The sequence below is a fragment of the Neolamprologus brichardi genome, chromosome 13, assembly GCF_056152115.1.
Source record: "Neolamprologus brichardi isolate AB-2024 chromosome 13, ASM5615211v1, whole genome shotgun sequence".
Lineage (NCBI taxonomy): Eukaryota > Metazoa > Chordata > Actinopteri > Cichliformes > Cichlidae > Neolamprologus > Neolamprologus brichardi.
The window spans coordinates 2,886,540-2,911,169 of NC_142116.1; the positions used below are offsets into that span (position 1 = coordinate 2,886,540).

Sequence of the window (24,630 nt, forward strand, 5' to 3'; positions counted from 1 at the left end):
GTGCTTATTTTAAATCATTTTCTGTACAAATTTATGCAATATATGCATGTGATATTCGACTATAGTCTACTTTTTTCAATTCTTTGCAGAAAAGATCATTAATTATTGCAAAATAACACAATAATAATTAAAGTGCACCATAAGTGGGAGGCAATAATGGTCATTTACACTTCAATCACTATCCGTTAAATGACAAAGACACCTTTAAAGGCACCGTCAACAACACACGTTTTAGTAAAAAGAGCGTTGCTACTAATCTGGTGTCTGAGCGAGTGTGGGCTCCTCAACTAGAACAAGAAAAAGCTTTTTTCTCAATACAACATGATATTTCAAAACTAGATGTGAAGCAGAGTAGTTGAGACGAGCTTAATGCCTCGGTGACAATCAATGAGCAGCTGTGTTGTCGATAAACTCGGCTGTAGTCTAATCAGCTAAACCACTGGCTGATTAGACTCTTTGAGACTTTGGTTGTGAAATGCCAAATGCAACATGAGCTCAAAAAAGTTGCAATATAAACGTGAAAGTTTTACTTTGGTGTTTCAACCGTTGGTTTTAGCAAGTGTGTGAATATGTTAGGTGATGTGACATTTAATGGGATGTCCCTGCATGCACTGGACCATTTATTTTATCATGTATCAGAGTGATGTTGGAAAAAATAGGTAAGTGAAAAAAGATAAAGCAAAGTGGAAATTGTGAGATAAAGAACAGTGACCCACTTAAAGTCTGAATGAAGCTTCTATAAACGAGAAGAAAAGGACAGAGTTGAAAAGGAATACAACATTCCTCCTGTTGACTTGCATAAAACAAAAGGAGATAAGAAAGTGAACAGATAACAAAAATGTCCTTAAATAGCTACACAGCTGAAAATCAGTTTCAAGTCATAAGTATGCAGACAAAATATTCAAGCTTCCCAGACTCGTTTCTGATCTATATAACTGATCTGTTTGCCTGTGCCTTCTCTCTCATCGGGTCGATAAACACAGAAATCTATTTGCATTTGTTTTCAGTAACTCTGACATTTAGGTTGAAAGTGAAATGAAATGTGATGTATTTCTAATGGCTGCATAATTTCCAACAATACCTCAGTTATTTGTCTGAAATATAAATGTTGCTCTTTGAGATTAAAACAATATTGACTGTTTTTTGGGCATATTTTGTGCAATGCAGTTATGCTGGAGGCTGGACTATTCCTCTGATCATTACATTCGTTTGGGAAGCCAGCGTGTTTGTCCTCGACAGACCTCTTACCTTGAAGGTAATTTGAGGAGACGCACCTGACACACCATCTTTACAAACTCCAGATTTTTCAGATTGCTTTCAAACTCTGGTTAACTCTGTCTCCGAGCCATGTCTTACACTCCTGAACCGTCTGAACTGAAACTGAAGGTGGAGGCTTCGGGCAAGAGCGTCAATGTGTTGACATTTATTTGAGGCTGACATTAAAACTGAAAGGAAACAATCAAAATGTGATTGATATGTAGACGTTCAGCTTTCAAAGTCTTTAAAAACATTCAGGAATGGTTGATACATTTTCGGATTTACACACCTATTTTTTCATAAATTAGGAGATCAAAGGTCTGGAGTTGAAAGAAAGAAAAGAGACAAAGGGAACCATGCAGTGGACAAATCCCAAAAACATCTGGGAGACCACGGAGAAGCCAAGCGGATGGTTTAGATTAGATTTGTTTGAGGAGGTATGCATAACATAATTGCATTAATAATATGATTGCTCTACCTTACAATTTAAAGTACCTTGAGGACAGTTTTGTTGTGATTTGATGCTATAAAACTGATAAAACTGAATTAATTGGTTGTACAAGCCAAGGTTTTACCCTAACATGGTCCTTTATCCTTTACAACAGCGGCCCAAACCTTTTTTGCACCATGGACGGGTTTATTTTCACGGACCGACCTTTAAGGTGTTGCAGACAAATACCACAAAATAAAACCAGTACTGGTACCAAAAAAAGAAGATTTAGTCATAACACACGGGAAAAGCATGGTGGTTAGCACTGTTGCCGCACAGCAAGAAGGTCCTGAGTTCAATTCCAACATCAGTCCGGGGTGTGGAGTTTGCATGTTCTCCCCGTGTTTGCGTGGGTTCCCTCCGGGTACTCCGGCTTCCTCCCACCGTCCAAAGACATGCAGCTTGTGGGGATAGGTTAATTGGTTAATTGGATAATCCAAATTATCACTAGGTGTGAATGTGCGAGTGAATGTGTGTGTGAATGGTTGTCTGTCCCTGTGTGTTAGCCCTGCGACAGACTGGCAACCTGTCCAGGGTGTACCCCACCTCTCACTCTATGACAGCTGGGATGGGCTCCAGCGCCCCCCGCGACCCTGAAAAGGAGAAGCGGAAGCGAATGGATGGATGGACACGGGAAAAGACCCAGGGAAACAATAAAACGATAAAAACCCTGAAAACCATACATTTTACACCCGAGCCTCAACTCTCACGGGCCGGTACCAAACTGGTCCGTGGCCCAGGGGTTGGGGATCAATCAGACAGATAAATCAAAATGAATTTGTGCTAGAATGACTGAAAGAAGTGTGTGTGTTGAACTATACTTTGCACATTATCCGAAGTACCAGTGACAATTTTGACAGCAACTTTTGACTAAAACGTCAGTTAGTTTTAGCCATAAATCGAGCATCTAAATTCTTTTAGTTTTAGTCAACAAAATATCAAAACTGATATTTCATTAAATATAAACTGTAAAAGTGTGTCGTCTTTTTACTGGTGAAACTCGCTCCGCATGGTTTACAAAGCTTCTTATGTTCAAAGACATTAAGCATGAAATGTGTCCATGTGTCGACTCTTCTGTTCGTCCAACGCTGACATATTTCCTGAAAAACAGGGAGCTTCCCCTCCCCAACATTTGTCACTAGCAGATCGGTTTTTGCTGTAAAAGGAGAAAACTTCTGATTGGATCATCCCGCTTCTCTATACAGCTTCATTCTGATTGGATCTCGTGTCTCCAGGACATTTTCATCTCGTTTTTATTTTTCGATGAAAGTGTCGATACAAAAAAATCAGAATCTCAATTTCTGCATTTCAAATCAAGTATGACACAAAACTGTACTCGTTTGTTTAACAGATTCACCTGAAATTTTAAATATGCCATAATAGACAAAGGACATTTTCTCTTGCTGACAATATTGAGACCATTCTGGTGACTGTATCAAATATAAGGTTGTAGCCACAAGTTACCACAGCTTACTTTTCCAAATCTAAGTATTACTTTAGTTCTCTTTTAAAAGATCAGATAAAATAAGGACAACATTGCCTTTTTGGTGTCAAAAACTAGTGCAGTGCAACTTCTGGGGTCAAAACCAAAGATGTATTCAGACATAGTTGGTATGTTTGACATCTACCTTATTTTTTTGTCAACCCATTTTGCACAATTTCCTTCTTTGGCATTACAGGTGACGATATTATATTTCAAGCTTTTTAATGAAATAACAACCGCTGATGTATTTTTTTTCAGAGGACAGTCTTTGCAATGATGACAAATCAGGATAAATCTGTCAGCTGTATCATGAACTGCCAGCATGAAATGTAATTATCTCCACAGCTTTTCCCACACAGTGATTTATTCATCTTCTGCATATTAATGCGCTTGTGATGGAGCCCCTTGTGTATAGACCAACCGTGCATTTAAAAATGTTTCTAATACTTTACACCCTTGTGCATTCATTTCAGTGGAGTGGACAAAATATTTGGAACCATTTAAATATAATGCAGTCTGCTGGAGCGCTACCAGCACCCATTATGACCTATGCAATAAAGATACAGAGTAATTCATGGTATAGATGTTGTACTGGGATATGTTTGATCTCATAGGTGTACCTATTGAAGTGCCTGTTTACATGATTAAACTGTAAAAAATGCTTAAGGTTAATTTATGCAGATTGGTGTACAAATACACACAAGGACAGTCTCCGAGGAGCAACATTCATGTTAAGGTAATTTTCATGTCCATGCCAGCTACGCCCGGACGCACAACTGGGAGCGCGATGACACAGAGCACTGAGGAGATGATGAATGACACTGGCAGCCAGCAGCATGCTCCCAAACCACTGAACGATTGCTCTCGAGAAGACCTGTAAGCCTCGTGCAAGTGGCCAGGTGGAGACAGCAATACATACTTATTGATATGCACAAACTGCAGGCAGCCATAAATCTAATGGTAATCCTCTGCGGTGTCGCGTGTGAGGTGTGCGTCTGCTCAGTGATAATAACTTTAGGGAGCAGACATCTCATTTTGAATATTTGTTGGTTTTCAGATTAAGATTTATGTTTTAATGTTTGTTGACTCCTGCTAATGCCAACTAATTTACTGAAAAATAATAACCAACCCCTGAAGCCCAAGGCGATATTTTAAAATTCCTACCTAAAAAAAAACAACAACATCCAGGGACGGCTTTATAACTGTTACAAAAAACTCTGGCCTCTGTGGGCGAGATTAAAAAACAGCTACCACAACAATGATTATCGAATGATTTATATTAAAACACGAGCCTGCATTTAAATTTCCAGCTTTAACTAATTTTTTTGGAAGAGAGCTGGATGTTGCTACATTCATTGTAAGAAGTAATCTCTCACAAGTACAGCCTCATCCATAGGCTTCCATAAATCCATAAATCCATAACTAAAAGTAAGGAGGTAAGTAAATAAGAGAATGTATTGATTTAAATGATGATCAGTTTTTAGATTTGCGGATGTTCAACTGGCCAATGCCATCTGCATTATCCTGTCTTGTAAACCTATATTGCTCCTATAGAAAAATTCCAGGTTGCAGTGCACATGTGAAAACGAGCCAACAATCTTCACAAAACAGGAGCACCAGGAGTTTCGCACAGTGTTGCCAACTCCTCAGTGAGGAAAATCGCTATTGGCTGTCCTAAAGGTCGGTAGAAGTCGCTAAATGACGCCATCGCCTAATTTGCATAATTGGTCATGCTAATGTAATTGTAACCTACGTTGTTGGAGAGAGAAATAACATCGTGGAAGAGACATAAAGTGAGTAAAAAACGTCCTAAATGCATTTAGAGTTTATTTAGAACTACAAATTAAATTTATTTTAGCAATTATTGGTTTTTTTAATGTCACAATTCCAACCCTGCTGCTTTATCCGGGCTTGGACCGGCAAAAGTGACCTGAAATAGGCACTCTGGTGGAGTTAATTTGTGTGTGTGTGTGTGTTTATAAGTAGTTTTAAACCTGATCCACAAAACAGCATAAGAGTAAAAGAAGAACTGACTGCGTTACAGTCAGTGCGGGAGCAGCGGCTTCGCTCATGCGCGATTCATTTGCAGTTTGGACGCACAGGTGTGAACATCTTCTGCCCTGATAGCAGCGGGGGAGGACTATCCTCCGCCTGTGAGCGCTTTGGCACGGGCGAGGTGCCCACGGCAGCACCGCTGCTTGTTGAGAGTAAGAGCGATACCCGCTTTCACGTCAAAAAGACGTCATAAATAAGTCTCCAATAACACCAGAAAAAGTCGCCAGATTTGTCGCTTTTTAGAAAAAAAGTCGCTAAGGGGGTCTGAAAACTCGCTAAATATAGCGACAAAGTCGCTAAGTTGGCAACACTGGTTCCGCATGAGGTCAGTTTTCTATGTGTTTACATGTATAAGCACCAAAAAAAAAGAAGAGAAAAAACATCTCATGTACTCACCTCATGAATTTGCAGGTTGGTGTTAGAGGCCCTCATTTTGGCTTCTAGGGCATTATGGGAACTAGTAGTGTAGTTTTTCAAACTGCGACTCTCCTTCAGGTGGGCCTGGAGTTTTTCTCTGCGCCTCCTAAACATAAAGGAAAAAAATATACAACTGAGATAAAAAGTTATTGGAGCCAGTTGAGTGCTTTAAGAAGTAGCGTTTAATGGCTGAGTTTCAGCTGAGTTGTATCTGGACGTAACAGTGATGCATTAAATTCATCTTTAAGACAGGAAGATTAACGCGAGACTGAAGAAGCGAACCAGCTGATTGCGTCTCATATCATCCAGGCTACTTCTGCACTTACAATCAGATTTAAATGCAGACGTGTGTTCTGCATTATGATATAGACTTTTGAAAACTTAAAACGTTGAGTGTAGAATGGATGGAGGGACCCCCACTGAATTTTTAACCAAGTGCTTAAGTACAGGCTGTTAGCACATAGAGCGATGCTAATGCTAGCAAGCTAGTCAAAAGCTGCTGATTTTTACATCGTCTTACTGCTTTTACTAAAGTTGAATTTATAAGGCTAATGTATGTTTATTGTTTAACCCTTTAAGACCTACCATAGAACCAAGTCTGCCAGAGCTTATATTATTATTACATGCTGTAGAGCCATTTTTGGGAGCATTTCAAGTTGATATACATCAATACAACCATTATAGCACAAATTTTAATAATTTGTATGCATTAAGTGCATAGTAATTACATAAATTGCAAAAAAGTGCAAAAAACTACAAAAAAATTTCATTTTTTGTAGTTTAGCAGAAATGAAAACAAAATTGTTTTTGTTTTTTTAACATATATTTCTAGTTAGAGAAATTTAAGAGGCTTATCCCTCAAAACTGTAAATACAAAAAAGTTGCACAAAATAGTTTCCCACCACAGGAAATTTATTTTAAGTGTCTTCATAGTTTTATTTTTGAAATACACCAATTTTTATATACTGCAGGAAAAACGAAAATAAATATTATAATGCAAATTTGCCAAAAAAAAACAGCATATGCATCAAAATAAACTATTTCCAGCAGTGCAATATGAGTCCTAAGCATCCCAGAAACGACACAGAAAGTCATAAAGTCAAACATAACTTTTAAAAACACCAGTATAGGCTCATAAGGCCCTGATGGTAAAAAACTACATTTCCGCAAAATAACGTCACTTCCGGTTTCGGGCAGGACATGCGATAGTTCGTGCTGATGGACGTAGGAAGTGTTACAAACAGCTGATCGGATCGGCAAAGCGTGTTTCTGGAATATTATGTTTTTGTTGCTGCAAGTGCTTTTTATGCAATTTTTGCAAAGCTTTATGTGGAAGGAAACTGTGACCGAGGACAAGCTGATGGCATAAGATGTAACTACAACTCCTCCGGTTTCATATGCAAAAAAATTATTGCGCTAGCTCACGTGGTTGTAGAGCTACCGGGATTTAAAAATAGTTACGCAAAACGGAGCTTGCTGCTCTGACCGGCTTTAAAGGGTTAATTGTTTTTATGTATGTTTAGAGACTCACATTGAGATGCAAATATTTTAAATTTGGGTGGCCTAATGGTTTCATATTATTTAAAAAAAAACGTTTGATTTCTAGAGAGTAAGTGCTGCTATTAGCTAAATGAATGCGGATCATGTTGAGGCTTCCAGATTTTTATCCCACTGAATCAGCATCTAATGTTAGTGAATACTCGTATGTGTTTATACAGCTATAAATACATAATAATAGGAGACACTGACATTTCAGGCTGGCTCCAATCCATCCAAGTGATGTTCACTTTAAATTTAGCTTCTGTATGACAACCTAATAACGTTTGCACGTTGACAGAAACTGTTAACAGGTTTTATTCCTAGCAACGATATTAAAATGCCCAACAATATGCCTCTCATAAACACTAGCACACGTGGCATATTCATGCACAGTGTAACCTTTGTCAGTCTCCAGAGTAAATCATATACACCATCATAAGTTCTATACAGCACTGAATACATATATTCACTGCTGGCATTTCCTTATTAAAGGTCAGGCAAACAAAAGTGAAGGCTAACTGACAGTTTTCAGGTCATTTTTGTTATAGCTTTTGATTTGAATCGGTGGTTCCAAACAGATTCAGCTCCATCTCTCACTCTGGTATTGATTTTTCGAAATGTATCGATTAATTTTTACATCACTTGAGATTAGTGGATCCTGAAAAGATTTTCTGTTAACACTGCTTTGGAGATGTTTGACTGTAAAGAAATAGGAGACATACCTGCTGGCTAAAAAGGCCTTTAACCTCCCATAGCTGCGTCCACTCAAAAATCCATACCAGTTCCTCTTTAGCGTGATATTAGGCTGTGAGGTTTTCTTCCAGTACAACCTGTATCGAGTTCCTCAGTGTCATAATTATGTTTTGCAGTCATTATCTTGAGATTAGCAAGTCTCACTTGCAACCAGTCTATAATTTTGCTCTAATTAATTCAAAACTGGAGCTTTGGCACAAACAGCTAATTATAACAAGTTTGAAAAATGATGTCTGCTCCCTTGCCTTTGTTTCAGAAATGCAGATCTCACCGAGTAGTGTTCTACAGGTCTCCTCTCGGACAACAAACTAAACATATGTAGCTGCTAATTGCAGCCAGAGATGTGAGAATTTTTAGGTCTCTTTTCCCCAGCCAGTCGAATCCAACAGTGATCTCAAGAGTTCTCAGAAACATTATGTGCAGCAGCATTTTCAATATTGTATTTAGGACGGAACAAAGGAGGGACAGATTTAAGTCCAAGTTTATACAGAAGAAACTCCACCAACTGAATTTAGGAGCCTGGCTTACTTTTTAAAGTATCCCTACCACCCTTTGCGATTCCTAAAATAATCTATTTGCTTCCCTCTCCAACCAAGACACTGGCTCCCTGGTGAAGGACAGTTGGTTTCTAAGATTTCCCTGGAGAAGGATGAGTGGAAGAAACTGAGCTTCCTGAGAAGCTCTCTACCAGTAATATATTTTTACCTGATTTTTCTGTGATTAAAACAAACTAATAGACGTTTATATAATGACACTTGACATGAAGTTTGGATTTGTTATTAATCTCTATCTCTCTTCCACAGCATGTCTTTGTCCTGTCTTTCTTCTCTCACCCCAACTGGTCATAGCAGATGACCGATGAGCCTGGTTCTCCTTGAGGGTTTCTTCCTGTTAAAAGGGAGTTTTTCCTTCCCACTGTTGCCAAAGTGTTTGCTCACTAGAGGTGGGAATCACCATACATCCCACGATACGATATTATCACAATACTTAACGCACGATACGATATTATTGCAATTTTTTAAAATATTTTGCGATATTCAGATTCTGTACATAAAGGTAAACTTTATCAATATTCATTTTCTCTAATATCAAAGTCTCACACTCAGTCTTTCTCTCATTTCAGTTTTATTGTTGACAAACTGAACGGTTTGTATTACAGTCTAGTCCAACTTAACTGAATCAACCATCTGGTACAATTATAGCTATTCTGAACTATGCAGTTTATGAAAACTATGCAGCCCCTTCAGCAACTGAAGAATATGAAAGTAAATTAAAACAAAATATAATTTTACATTAAATAAAAAAGTTTTAAACTTAATTAAAATAAAACATGTCTTAAATTAAAATAAGTAAACTGTCACATTTGGACAGTGAAGGAATGTCAGGATTCTTGCTCAGAAAAAGGATCAACATGCTCTGAAGTCAGAGCACAAAAACCTTTTTTGTAACAAAATATCGATTTCTGCTGTCCCTGTATTGATACATTATTAGCAAACAAAATATCACCATACTACACAGTATCCATTTTTTCCCCCACCCCTATTGCTCACAGGGGCTCATATGATTGTTGGGTTTTTCTCTGTATGTATTATTGCAGGGTCTACCTTACAATATAAACGTCTTGATGCATGCTCAATCATCCAGGTAAGCAAATCTCCAAAAGTTGATTCTGTTCATCTGGACGTAGCGTTTTCAGTGGGAGAAACGCTTCGTCACTCATCCAAGTGACTTCTTCAGTCTCAGCTGACTGCAGGTTTCCCCAATCTTAGAAACGGCACATTTGCATAATGACTGAAGGAACAATGGGCTGTGAAAATGCTACGTCCAGATGAACAGAATCAACTTTTGGAGACTTACAATATAAAGTGCCTTGAGGCGAATGTTGCTCTATAAATAAAATTGAATTGACTCCATTTAATAGTTTCTGCATAGATATGTAGAACTGTGACAATTCATTTGAGATGTGTTCTCCTTACATTAGTAAAAAAATTGAATATTACAAAGAATAGCTTTATAACATTCTTTGCAAATACACTGAAGGACTTGTCACTGACAGCCACATTAATTAGTTTGACCCTAATCTCGCAGCTGACTACATGACAAAAGGTTTAGAGGTAATCAAGTTAGAGAAAGCGGAATAATTACAGCTGGAGTAGCTGAAGGATGTGAGCCGATTTTGTCCATTCATCTGAAAGAACCTCTTCTGGTTTGCTATTCTGACCAGTAGACATTAAAAATCTACTTGATTTTTTACACCACTTACCCAAGCATGTGCAATTAGACTGACCTGGAGCACAAAAGCTCTGTATCACAACTTCATTGTGTTGTGCCAGGGGTATGCTCATTACCAGATGCAGCTGATGAAGCCTTTACTTGTCCTTTGTCAGACACTCTGCTGAATGACAGCGACGTAATGAAGTGTTTACAAACTGCCGCATGCTAAGCTTCTATCCTCTCCACCTCTGAGGCCTTTAATTATATTTTCTTAGAAGGAGGCTGTGACATTTGGTACACACTAGTTTTGGAAAAGTGTTTACTTAATAGGAACGGTCCATTATCTCTTCTAAAGCCTTCTCGCAATCTGCTCGTTTGCTCGCCGTTTTAGGATCCAAAAGGCTATCAGTGCATATGCTTTTGCTGCCATGAAATACAAACATCTCAATCACACAGCTCTGTAGGTTTGTTGATAGATGTGCCATATATCACCCTGCATCCCTCACTGTTTGTGCAAAAGAGAAAATTTGGCTTTGTTATCTCAGGGTGGCGTTACACAACTTATAATAAAATCAGGCTCAGTATCCACCAAAAGCACCAAATATTTGCAACCAGCCTGAATGAGTCACTGACACGCAGCTAATACTAAATCGTATTTGGCATTTCATATAAATTCTACTCTACTCTACTTCTTATTCAGCATTAAAGGTTCATAATCCTTAAATTATCTGATGGTTGGAATGTCTTTTTATGCCTTTATTGCAGAACACAAGTAGAGAGCAATAAGGAGACTTAAATAATCTGCTACCCTTGTTTCTCCAAAGAAGGATAATTAGAAAAAACAACTAAGTACACCAGGAAAATTATGTCTGCATTAGAGGAATTCTTTACATTCACATCCTCTGCAAACACACACACACGCAGGAGTCTCTTGTTGCAAGGAAACAGTGCTGACTACTGATAAATCATGCTGACATTTTGCATTTAGTCCCAATGCAAGCAGTATTTTAAAGCGAGGCAACTTAATAACCTATAGAGATAATCTGCCTGATAAAAGAAATTGCTTCTGATGAAGTTATTTAAAGAAGAAAAGTTTGACTGCTTCCACTCCACTGTCACCGCACGGTGTGGATTAGCTCACTGTCAGCGTATGTGTGCTGGGGAATGACTCAGCATTGTGGCTGCACCACACTATGACTCGCTTCATGACCAGTGGTGATGTAACACAATCTTGCTCCTGTCCACACACATCAGATCCAAGGTTAGCCCTGAGAAAACGACTTCAGCAGAAATGAAAACAGTCTGCTGGTGTCAAACTGCACATCAAATACAGTATGTGCATTTTAAGACCACAGAAGGTCAAACAGCCACGTTAAGTAACGTTGAGCAAAACACATTTTGAATGAGGTGGGACTTAAAGGGTACAGAGCTCAAGGCAATCTATTCTAAAGTTTTTGTGTTAAGTCTGACTTTCACCAAGGAGACTGAAGCCCACCTCCATTTACCACGAGTTCATATTCTTTTTTAAATATTTTAGTCCTGCTTATAAGTTATTTATTACACCTTTACCACCTATTGCACCTTTTGTGCAATTAAAAAATACAAACATGGCAGTGCACATAATGTTGCAGAATGGTTAAATATTGATGTTGCCATCTTATGATAGATTGGAGTTTGGTACACGCCGCTTTAACTGAGTAGCAAAATCAGGACATTAGAGGAACTAGATAAAAACAGGACTTTATAATGAGTGTGTAAAATAAGCTCGTAGACTGTTGTTGTTTTTTTAAGGTTAAATGTTGATTATGAAGTGGTGAGTTTCACAACACTCATGGAATATGTTAGGATGCCTGGGTCGTTGACCCAGGGCTTTTGAGTTTATTATATTATTGTAATTCCCGGACTACAGACCACACCGGATTTTAAGCCGTATGCATTTCACTCGTAATATGAGATATTTACACAGAAATATTACACGTGAGGCTTTTTAACGTTTAATTTAATCTGTAAGGTAACAAAAACATTATGGTAACATACAAAAATACATACTGCAAATGCTTTTTTTCCTTGATCAGGGCCTGTAACACGGCTACCTTTAAGTATACGTACATATCAGTAACACACAAATTACGTTGCTTATGGTTTTTTTACGAAACAGTGCACAAACAACATTACAACGTCTCTTAACAACCGGTAAAAATATATACCGCATATATACTACTTATCAATTTTATTGGTCTACTGTTACCAGGCAAAATGTTTTTGGCCGCATGAAAAAAAAATGCATTAGCCGCACGTCAGTATAAGCCGCAGTGTTCACAGTGTGGGGAAAAAAGTAGCGGCTTATGACCCGAAAACTACGGTATTTATCATTTCTAGTCTTTGGTTTCTTTGAGTTCTGTCTTATGGTTTATGTCTCTGTCTTCTCTAGTTGCTCCCCTGTTGGCTGTATCCCCTTGTCTGTGTATCCTTAGTTGCGATATCCCCGTGTCCAGTCAGTGTCTGTCTGCCCTGGTCCCACGTCTCTGTTCCCTCTGTTGCAGTGCCTGCATGTGAGTCTGTGTCTTTAGTTCAGTCTGTGTTATGTTTCCTGTTTTACTTTGAAAGTCCGTGTCTCATGTAAATGCGTCTGGTTTTGCTTCCTTTGTCTCGTTAGGCCTGATTTGCCCCAGCTGTGTTTCCCTCCTGTTACCTATTCCCTGATTGCTCCCTCTGTGTATTTAATAGAGGTGGGGGAAAAATGGATACTGTGTAGTATGGTGATATTTTGTTTGCTAATAATGTATGGATACAGGGACAGCAGAAATCAATATTTTGTTACAAAAAAGGTTTTTGTGCTCTGACTTCAGAGCATGTTGATCCTTTTTCTGAGCAAGAATCCTGACATTCCTTCACTGTCCAAATGTGTTTAACTTTTTTTTTGGCAGCAATAAACATGACAGTTTACTTATTTTAATTTAAGACATGTTTTATTTTAATTAAGTTCAAATTTTTTTATTTAATGTAAAATTATATTTTGTTTTAATTTACTTTCAAATTCTTCAGTTGCTGAAGGGGCTGCATAGTTTTCATAAACTGCATAGTTCAGAATAGCTATAATTGTACCAGATGGTTGATTCAGTTAAGTTGGACTAGACTGTAATACAAACCGTTCAGTTTGTCAACAATAAAACTGAAATGAGAGAAAGACTGAGTGTGAGACTTTGATATTAGAGAAAATGAATATTGATAAAGTTTACCTTTATCTACAGAATCTGAATATCGCAAAGTATTTAAAAAAATTGCAATAATATCGTATCGTGCATTAAGTATTGTGATAATATCGTATCGTGGGATGTATGGTGATTCCCACCTCTAGTATTTAAGCCCTGTGTTTCTCTGTGTCGTGGTCTACCCTTATTTATGCTGTGTGTTCTGTCTGCCTGCTCATGTAAGTTTATTTGGATTTTTGGATTTTTGTTACGTTTGCCAGCAATAAAAGCTGAGTTTTGCCTCCGAGCGTCTGCACTTTGGGTCCTCCTTACCACCACTCCTGCCTGCACACAGCCCTAAGTTAATGTTAAAGGACAATAAAGCAGATAAGTCATCAGTGATGGATATTATAATGTAAAACACACTTAATGTCTCTCTGTTATTGTTTTAGCATGAAGTGGGAAATCACTTGTCTTTCATGTAGCTGCACTTTTATCGGGATCTTTTTTCTCGGTGTGAGAAAACCTTTGACTTTATCTTTATTCAGGTCACTCAGATCCGCTCCCTTGCTCCTTCATCCCAATCTGTATGCATCTTCTCCAATGAACAAGCAAGTTCCCTGACTCAATTATGGATTCACTGAAAGCGCCTGTCCATCATCGCTTGATCCGATTATCTTGTTGTCAGGCTGCTCACTCACTCACATCATTATATTACTGAGGAAAGCCTATGGAATTACAGTGCCATCTATCATAGCGTGCTCCATAGTCCACATACTCTGAATGGCATACTGCCATTAGAACCAGATGTTTAACCCATACTGCTGAGATTCCCTTTGCAAGGGACATTTATATATATGACTATTCATTTACCAATTACTGTGAACACATTAACTTCAACCCTGCAGAAAACAGGCAGAGAGCAGAGAAAGGCTTAAGCCACATGAGCTGACCTTTGGGTGATAATAGGCTATGCATATGTGTATGTGTATAATGAGCTTTACAAATTGTTGCAAATCCCTGGTCTGGGATTTCATCCAAGATGCAGGATGCCTCAACATGTTGCCTCGGTTTTCACTAAATTTAAATATGTCTTTGTTTACATGTGGTCTGACACACCCAATAGGGCTTATTACCACATGTGATAATAATATATTGATTCAGGGACCAGTGGCAGAATGTAGCAGCAGTAATATTACTTAAAAGTTTGAATGTCAGTCATTGTAGACACTTTCAAATCAAAGGAAAATCAAGAAAAAAAATATTGAAATTGCTGGTTGTGGTGAAATGTCATGTCACTACAGCTAATTTACTTGTCAACATATTAAAGGGGAAATGCTGTCACTCTAGGAGCTGAGTAATAATTCAACTGCAGTTCTTGTAATTTCAGTCTTTCCAGTGTCGAACTGAACTAAATTTATCTGTGCTGAATACCCACCAGGAGCTCGAACCTCAGTCGTTTTTGTGTCACGAAGCCACTGAAACACTCTTTATGATATGCAGAGCGCCGCTTCACAAAAATGTCATAGTGGTTCCTGTTTTTCTGTTGTGTTGGACATCAATCCGATTACTTTTTTCAAGTAACAAGTAACAAGTAAAGTAAGGGATTACTATTGCAAAAACGGTAATTAGATTACCGTTACTTTCCCGTAGGAACGCTGCGTTACTGCGTTACTAAAACCGTGATTTTTTGCGAGAGTTTCTCATGACAGTGACGTAAGCGAGTGCGACGTTCGTGACAACAGCTGTGTGCAGATCAACAATGGATCATATATCGAGTGCAGAGAGAGTATGAGCGTGCAGCGTTTAAAGCGTGGAAGTACTGACCTTACTTTGAGTTTGATTCCATAAAAAGTGACAAAAACATTAGTGTCCGTTGTGCGTGGGAAGAAAACTTCTTTTTACAGCGAAAAAACCCCTAAACTTCCAAACAAGCACCGAGTAGCTACGACGTAATGGGAAACTCACAGAGAAACTCGCGGATTCTTCCACTGACCGCTGCACACCTGCACCAGGGTAACCCTCCGCCTACCCCACTCCTGCTTTACAGGTGAAAATAGAGCAACAGGACCGCTAGTCTTTGACTTTATTTATTTTCTGCTGTGTTTTACTTGCATCTATTTGAAAGACTGAGTGTAAACACACACAAGAAAAGATATTTTATTTTATGTGCTGGAATGTGCAGAAAATAGGTTTAAATGTTAAACTAATTTCTTCCAGTCAGAGAATGTTGCAGATAATTAAATTTTTGCTTGATGCATAAAGTTAAAAGATTAAAACTAATAAAACAAATTTTAAAAAGAGACTTTTCCATTTGATTACATTTTGTATGATGGATTATGCAGAAAAAGTAGAATTGGGCTGAAAGATCTATCGCTTTATCACCTATTCAGGTTGTAAATCGTGTTTTTAAAAAGTAACTAAGTAACTAAGTAATAAATTACTCTTGAAAATATTAATCAGTAAAGTAACGGGATCACTTTTTTGGGGAAGTAATCAGTAATTAGTTACTGATTACTTTTTTTAAGTAACTTGACCAACACTGTTAGACATCAACTACATTGTTCATAAGAACAATCAGCAGTATCACTTATAGATTTACATTTTGCTTACTTAAATAATTAAGAATCAAGTGACCAAGTACCATTTTCAAGTTGTAGCAGCCAATAATCAAAAACAAGCTCACCTGAGGACTCCTGCAATGTTTCCGTTTGGATATTCGTCAGTGAGCGTATAAATGCATTAAGTAGCAACATATTCACAGCTTGCCAAATACTTTGAAAGTTCTCTGCTTAGCATCCAGAAAACCAGTGTTATTAATGACACGCATAGTTACTGACTGAGCTGCAGCTGCACCCCTGTGCATGCTCGCACCGCCTGCGCCAGCTAGCAACAGCCAAAATGCTGATGAGCCATAATAGACAGTGTAACAGACAGAGATTGCTTCCAGGGCTGAAAAGTGAAACTAATGCAGAAGTGACTAAAACCTGCATGCTTTAATGGCTAGCAGGGGGTAGGACGTCTGGTTGCACAAAGACTTGTACTTGTGCAGAAGTCTATGATAAATAGCAGTGAAAGATTACATTAGGAGAAAATGATGGTGCACACAAGTGTGTGACCTTAACAGTGTTTAGCCACCATTTTAATGGTATACAAGGACAAAGGCTAAGAGAGAGATGCTGTAAAACCTTGACAGGATGAGACTTTCTGCAGAAAGCTTATTTTTTTTGCTTCCATTTTCAATTTCTTCTACTTCTATACCAGTGGTGATATTTTGCCCGAGTGGTGACATCTAGCATTCGAGAGTTTATTACAGCAAGTCTAGCAAACCTCAAGTGTCAAGGTGATAGGGCCCTGGTGACATCATAGATGGCACACAACACAACCAGTGGATGCTCTGTGTTTGGAAGATTGCATCGCTTCATCAGTGCAGCATCAATTTCTTTCGAACTCTCTGAGACTAAATGGAAATCCCTTCATGTACTGAATGCCCTGCTGATGCAAGCCAATGTGTCCATGTTGGGCTGGTGGGCTTCCAAAGATAACGGCGTGCTTCCCTGTTATTGTTATTGCAAAATATGATTTGAGTCCACGTCCGATTTTCATTTTGTTTCTGTGAAGTTTGTGTTGGTCTGTTTGCAATGGGAACCAGAACTTTTATTGGCTTAGTGATTAGTGGTCTCCATTTTTAAATGAGTGCTGGCTAGTCTGGCTTTTTGTTTCGTGTCCTGAGGAAAGCAAAGGAGAAGCATTAAGCCGAGGCATTTGGGACCTCGGCTCGATGCATAAATGCAACAGTTTGTGGGGCAAATATGACCCGAGTCTTTAACAGAAATGAAATCACGTCTAGAAGCTGTTAGATGAGGGTTGAAGAAAGTCTAATTTTTGATGTTACTTAACAAACCATTCACACATTAGTGAGAAAGAGAGCTTGAATACATTAAAAATAACACCTGTTTGTCTCCACCTGTTATGTAGTCTGCTCGCGGTTTGTGCTGAAACATAATTCCTGGGAAGATAATGCTTAGAGGTGCAGATTCACACATTATTTGTACAATTATGAAATAACCTGTCGCCTCTAGTTTGAAGTTTGTAGATTTTAATGCTCGCTGGCAGTGCACTGCAATCTGTTTAGAGTTTACTTAGTGACAGTTCATTTACAACAAGCAGTTTTACTTTCTTCTTTCTCACAGAAAGATTTGTTCACTGATCCACTTTGTTGTTGAAGCGTTGTTCCCAGATCTCAGCAAAAGTTATCTTTGACTTTATGACTTTCTGTGTCGTTTCTGGGATGCTTAGGACTCATATTGCACTGCTGGAAATAGTTTATTTTGATGCACATGCTGCTTTTTTGCAAATTTGCATTGTAATATTTATTTTCGTTTTTCCTGCAGCTCTAAACATACATAAAAACAATTAACCCTTTAAAGCCGGTCAGAGCGGCACTCTCCGTTTTGCGTAACTTTTTTTAAATCCCAGTAGCTCTGCAACCACGTGAGCTAGCGCAATAATTTTTTTTGCATATGAAACCGGAGGAGTTGTACTTACATCTTATGCCATCAGCTTGTCCTCGGTCACAGTTTCCTTCCACATATAACTTTGCAAAAACTGCATAAAAAGCGCTTGCAGCAACAAAAACATAATATTCCAGAAACACGCTTTGCCGATCCGATCAGCTGTTCATAACACTTCCTACGTCCATCAGCACAAACTATCGCATGTCCTGCGATGTCCTGCCCGAAACCGGAAGTGACGTTATTTTGCGGAAATGTAGTTTTTTACCATCAGGGCCTTATGAGCCTATACTGGTGTTTTTAAAAGTTATGTTTGACTTTATGACTTTCTGTGTCGTTTCTGGGATGCTTAGGACTCATATTGCACTGCTGGAAATAGTTTATTTTGATGCATATGCTGCTTTTTTGCAAATTTGCACTATAATATTTATTTTAGTTTTTCCTGCAGTATATAAAAATTGGTGTATTTCAAAAATAAAACTATGAAGACACTCAAAATAAATTTCCTGTGGTGGGAAACTATTTTGTGCAACTTTTTTGTATTTACAGTTTTGAGGGATAAGCCTCTTAAATTTCTCTAACTAGAAATATATGTTAAAAAAACAAAAACGATTTTCAATTTTTTTGTAGTTTATTGCACTTTTTTGCAATTTATGTAATTACTATGCACTTAATGCAGACATATTATTAAAATTTAGGCTGTAATGGTTGTATTGATGTATATCAACTTGAAATGCTCCCAAAAATGGCTCCACAGCATGTAAAAATATAATATAAGCTCTGGCGGACTTGGTTCTATGGTAGGTCTTAAAGGGTTAACTGCGCGAGTGCAATTTGAATATTAACCTACAGGAAGTAAGTGATAAGCCAGTAAGTACGCTGGATTTAAAAAAGATTTGAATTGTAGTTTTAACAGCCATTTGTAGACTTTATGTGCGGTGTTGCGAGTTCATTTTCTCACTTGTTGCGGCAGTAGAGGGCCATGCACAGCGTTCCCAGGAGGCTAATCGCCATGGCAATGGACGTGATTGACAGCACCTGTCTCTTATACACCTCTTTGCTCTCTGTGGAGAAATAAACACAGGAAGAAGTCACATTAATGTTTGAACAACAGACCCTCGGGGAAATAAAGCTATAGATCACGCACGTGTTTATGCGAGAGACCGAGGAAGGGAGAGAAAACAGTGCAGCTGTGCGAGCGTGTATATGTGCAGACATCCCACAGTCAACATCCACACAGTCCTCACCATAACGCAGAATTAAACATGGGTTTGAGATTTGCACTTACCCATTTTTAATTTCTAACGGTGTTGTTTACAGCACCCAAACAGCCTTTTTAAATCACCGAACAAGCAGTTGTGGTGCAACAGCTCTCTTAGGCTCTTCTGTATCTGTCTTGCAGATTCTTACAAGTGTAATTACTTTTGCGTAAACCAAATAAAATTGAAATAAAACAGCAATAAACAAACGCGCTTTTACAACTCCCCAGCAACACTCGCTATTCTTAGTTACCACACAGCCTTTCGGCTCATTTCTATCAGCTCTCCCACGTAGAGTAATGGTCCGACAGACACAAGACACTGCTTTTGAAATGGATGCCACATGTAATGGAGCCTGAATACATGGAGACAAGAAGAGTTATGGCGCGGAGGAACGCCATTAGTGGAGAAAAATGGAAGCTGTCTTGTTTGTTCCGAACAAGTAAATCATAGTTGCCTTCAGATACATTAATAGGCGATCAATCAAGTTTTATTTAGCAAGGCTCAGACCTTGGAAAACAATGACGATGACAGGTGTTGAGGTTTTACGTTGAGGTGATTGAGACAAATTCTCACCGTGGATGGGCACGAATGGCCACTTTAGCGCAAAAAAAATAATCACCACTCACAAAAATCACAGCCGCGAGCTGAGGAATAAAACCGCAACACAGCTGCAGACACTACGTTTTGCTCAAGGGCATCCTGACAGCAGTCAGCGAGGGAGAGTGTTACTAATTCACAACCACATCAATATTTTTAAGCCTGTCGGGGAATTTAAAACAGGGATCTCTCGATCCGAGCCTTTCACAGCAGCCTTTAAGCTATTGTGTACCCCGCAGAAATCGCACAACCGGTCGTACGTGCGATATATCATTTATAATCCCTAAAAATAACAGATGTTGCAGAGCCTATTAGTGTCTTTTCGGTACATTTTTTCCCTTCTCCTCTGTGCCATTATTTCTCTCCCTCCATCTATGTCTAAATTATGTCCGGGGCCAGTGCTGTTTAGATGCTGCTAATCAGGCTGCAACAGATTTGCTCATGGGCTACAATTATGTCAGCAGAGGGAGCTGGGGCACATTAGGTTGGCTGCAGGGACGGCAGAGCAACAGACATGGAGGCAGGAGACCAAGAGGAAAAGGAAAGGTGAGGAGAAATCAACCAGCCAGGTGTTAGTAAGCAAGGAAGATGGATTTTTATCTGATAAATCCAGCGTATTGACTGATCTGGCTGCCACTGGTTAGCCTTTTCAGAATTTACAACATGCCTGAGGAAAACTGGGTGGTAATTAATGTGTGTAGGGACAGAAATATATGAATACATGCATACACAGCTACGAGTTGAGTAGAGAAATGGGCAAAACTTCAGTATATCACACACTGTCTGGCTTATATTTACATATGCATGCAGCATTTCAAGTATTTGGTTAGTCATAAATATGTTTTCGGCTTGTCCAAGGTCACGCAATACCTTAGATTCCCCTCCCACGTGCTTATTTGGACTGCACACACACACAAAACAAAAAAACACCCTCTCGTGATATGAATTAATCATACGGCTCATGAGAGGGAAAGTATGTTCATGTTCCATCTGTGGAGCCGTGAGGTCACATCTTCTATTACTTTCCACTTGAAACCTCCATTTCTGCACTGCAGAGCCCTGCCGGCCACTTATTCACAGCCACATTATAGAGAAATGTGATCAATATTTTACACTAAAAGTGGCAGCGGCAGTAATATAGAAGGGCTGCGGTGACCTTTTTTGTATGTAGTCATATACATTCATAGCGTGTTTACAGCTGCTATACACTCCGCACAGTCGAGTGTGCCAGAAAGATAAGGCGGTAAGAAATGGAGAAAGAGTTGGAGAAATACAATTTAAGTGGGCTTGTGTGAAATAACTGAATGGGAAAATAAAAATGAAAAACTGTGTATAAACAAACCAACTCGGGTTTTGTGTGCCGACTCTTTCAATCATCATCCAAAATGATTGAGTTGAGCTTCATTATGAGAAATACTTTCTGTTGCATCATACAACATGCACACCTATGTCCTGAAGAGCACGAATGCTCGAAATAAGCACAAACAATTACAGTGCAATCGAATAGCGGGTGAGAGCACAGTCACAGACACTCACATACAGAGTCTGGCGACAGAGAGAGGTGGCATTTTGACAGCATATCTCTCAGGCATGCTGACTCTGAGCCCTGATGAGATGGCTGAAGTCTGCCTGGTGGAGTTCATGACATATAAACAGAAACGGTGGACAGTAAAATGCACTTGGCAGTTCTCCAGCACACACATTTCCATCAGTAGTGGCCCTCTCCTCTGGAGTGCTTTTGAGCCAAGTCCATTAGGATCGACTCAGTTTCCCCCTCAAAATCACTGAAAGTTAAAAAAAAAAAAAAAAAAAAAAAGCTCTTGTGCATTAAGAGATTTCAATTTTTTTCTATCCAGGCAGTGTTTGCACATTGAATCTTACCCTTATTTTAGTGACAAAGGGTGCCAGATTTGTGAGTAATTCAAGGATTTTAATCTAATACCGAACATATGGACAAGTCAGGCAGCTGGCAGGCACCGACACTGTCGAGGACTGTTACAGATATTAGGTGAAAGACTATTCAGTTGTATTTCATTTGTACAATTATGGAATAAACTGTGGCCTGGAGTTTGAAGGTAGTAGAATTTAATGCTGATTGGCAGCACATTGGAATCAGTTCAAAGTTTATATTGTTGCAGAATTTGGATGATTGATTGGTCAAACAGTCAGTGTTAGCATACTAGCATAGAAGCTACTGATCAACCAGGTTTTGAGACGACCAGAAATGGAGGTAATAGAAAGGATGGACTCGGCCCCTTTGATGTTATTCATTGTTTGTAGACTTTTCAACTCTGCCGTTATGTTGTTATGTTGCTGGAAAGAGAAGTGACCATAATTGCATGAAAAGTTCCAATGCAAGTTAGCAAAGGCTAGCAAATATGACTGAGAATGTGCATCTAGACACTGTATGGTAGCATTGCACGTCGAGCTAATAGCGCTAAGTACAATATAAATAAAATACTAGAATTTCTCTCATGAGAAGTGGAGCATTAACTTCTTAGATGAACTGATGGGGCAGTTAACTATGCAACAAACCATAATGTTTGTCAGACAACACTCCAAAAGACACCAATAACACAAACAGGGTTTAACAATGCAGTTCAGCAGCTTGAATTTTCAGACCCTCTAGGGCAGTGTTTCGCAACCACTGGATGTGCCGCGAGAAATGATCAGGTGTGCGGTGAAAGATTATCTGGTTCCACCTGATTGGTACTCTAATCCAGCGGTCCCCAACCTTTTGTGCACCACGGACCGGTTTGCGTCTGACAATATTTTCACTGACTGGCCTTTAAGGTGTTGCGATAAATATAACAAAATAAAACCAGTACAGGTGACAAAATAAGAAGATTTATTCACAACACATGGGAAAAGACCCAGGGAAACTGAGTTAATGATAATAAAAACCCTGAAAACTATACATTTCACATCCGAGCCTCAACTCTCGTGGCCCGGTACCAAGCGACTCACGGACCGGTACCAGTCTGTGGCCCAGGGGTTGGGGACCGCTGCTGTAATCGACCAGCGTGAGTAATGGGCAGAACAATTATATTATTTTCCACTAGAGGGCAGTACAACTTCTTACTCCAATTAAATGGGTTACCAACTGCCAGTAAAACAGAAGAAGACGAAGAAGAAATGACATAGGCTGTTTCCCAATTCAGGGTCTGCAGCCTTAACGGTCCTCAAGGGCCGCGTACTCAAAGACCGCTAAGGCCGGAAGTGCGAGGCTTGTGAAATGGGATGGTGTAGCGTCCGTTGCGCTGCCCAGGTTACCTAGCAACCATGATACTAACAGCTGGAAACGTTTCATACAGCTTTGTTTAACAGAAATGAAGAAGAAAATCTTTTGTTTATTTGTTTGTTTGTTTCTACATGGGCTTTGATCATTGTCTGTAAGATTAAGCTCAGCTATTGAACGGCGTATATTTTAAAGTAAAGGCTGTAAAACCAAGTTAGTACAAACGTCACTAATGTCACATAACTTTGCCGACATGTGGCCAACAGTAATGTTTTAATGTTCTTCGTTATTAAACATTTGCACATAAATAAGTGACATAATATTCAGTACTTAAAGTTTACTCTTCGGGCACGCCTTATCCGCCGTTTTTTTCCGGCAAAATTATCCACACCCACCGCCGCGCTATGCATTCTGGGATATGTTGGGCCACAAAGTCTACACCGCCACGTCCTTACAATTCAGGGAAATGAAGGACGCATTTGAGGGCCGCATTTCGAGCAGCCTTCGAATTGGGACAGCCTTCGTCGCGTCGCTGTGACGTAATCGGCCTTAAAATGCGGCCTTTAAGGCTGCAGACCCTGAATTGGGATACAGCCCATGTCAATGACAGCTCGGTCGCCCATTGTCACGGCCGAGACGGTTCCATAAAGTGCACAAGAAGAGTTTGTTGCTGTCAAAGCGCGGCGTATAAAGATGAGCATACTGATACCGGCGATGCTCTGTTTATCACATGCCCCCAGTCTAGGCCATGATAAATGTCATGATCATTAGAGACTGACATGAATGGATGAATGGATGGAGCGACATAAGAAAAAGCAAAGATCAAAGGATGCAGACAGACAGGGTGGGATTATGTTGCCATTTCTCCGCAGCTCTGAGCATTAGAATTTCCATGTGCCGCAGCACAGACTGCTGATGGTGGATAAAACCTTTATTATGCAGGCCTGCCGTGCTAGAGTAAACATGCTCTCTTGGCTGGTCACGGTTCTTTCCTCTATTACTTGGATAGCTTTATTCACCCATTTACAGACTGAATCTATTTAGGTGACTGGAGATATTGTTATCGCTGGCAATTTTCTTTCTTTTTATCACTTTTTTTTCTTGCTTCTCATAATATTCTCTGCTGTCCCACAGCCCGGAAGATGTTACTGTAGCTCAGTATTTGCTGGTAGTAGCCGTTCTTCTGTGTGCTGCCTGCCGTTTGGCTTCTCACTGGCACTAAAAGGAGAGAGCTCATTGCCCCGGCTTTTCCTGGCTCGTCCTTCTAGTGTGGCATGAAATTGATTTTAACGAGCACTTTGTTTAGATCCACCATCAAGCACCACAGATTCTTTAACCCTTCAAATTCTCATGCCCCAGTGCCTGAATGCTATGCTTTTGTCTGCCTGTTTGTTGGTTTACGGATAGATTTGCATAACAATTTTACTAAAGGCTGACTTCAACACAACTAAAGGATAATTAACTTTGATGAATCTGGATGCAGAAGCTTTTTAGATGCATTATTCATCAGTGTCAGATGACGATAACAAATAACAGGGCCAATTCTCCCATGGCAATTTTCTTAAAAAAATATGGGACATATTACGGATTATTTATTACGGAGCCCCGCAGGGGACATGG

General features: G+C 39.3%; 1 protein-coding gene across 2 annotated transcripts in view; it reads right to left on the reverse strand.

The window, feature by feature from the left end:
• Nucleotides 1-24,630, reverse strand: part of nrg3a (neuregulin 3a) — a 417,214-nt gene that overhangs the window by 22,155 nt on the left and 370,429 nt on the right. For both annotated transcript variants that reach the window (XM_087849983.1, XM_087849982.1), the window contains exons 5-6: nucleotides 18,875-18,977; nucleotides 5,682-5,808 (exon numbers count right to left, since the gene is read on the reverse strand). In XM_087849983.1, the coding sequence (XP_087706109.1) occupies nucleotides 5,682-5,808; nucleotides 18,875-18,977 (230 nt within the window). The remainder of the gene's footprint in view (nucleotides 1-5,681; nucleotides 5,809-18,874; nucleotides 18,978-24,630) is intronic.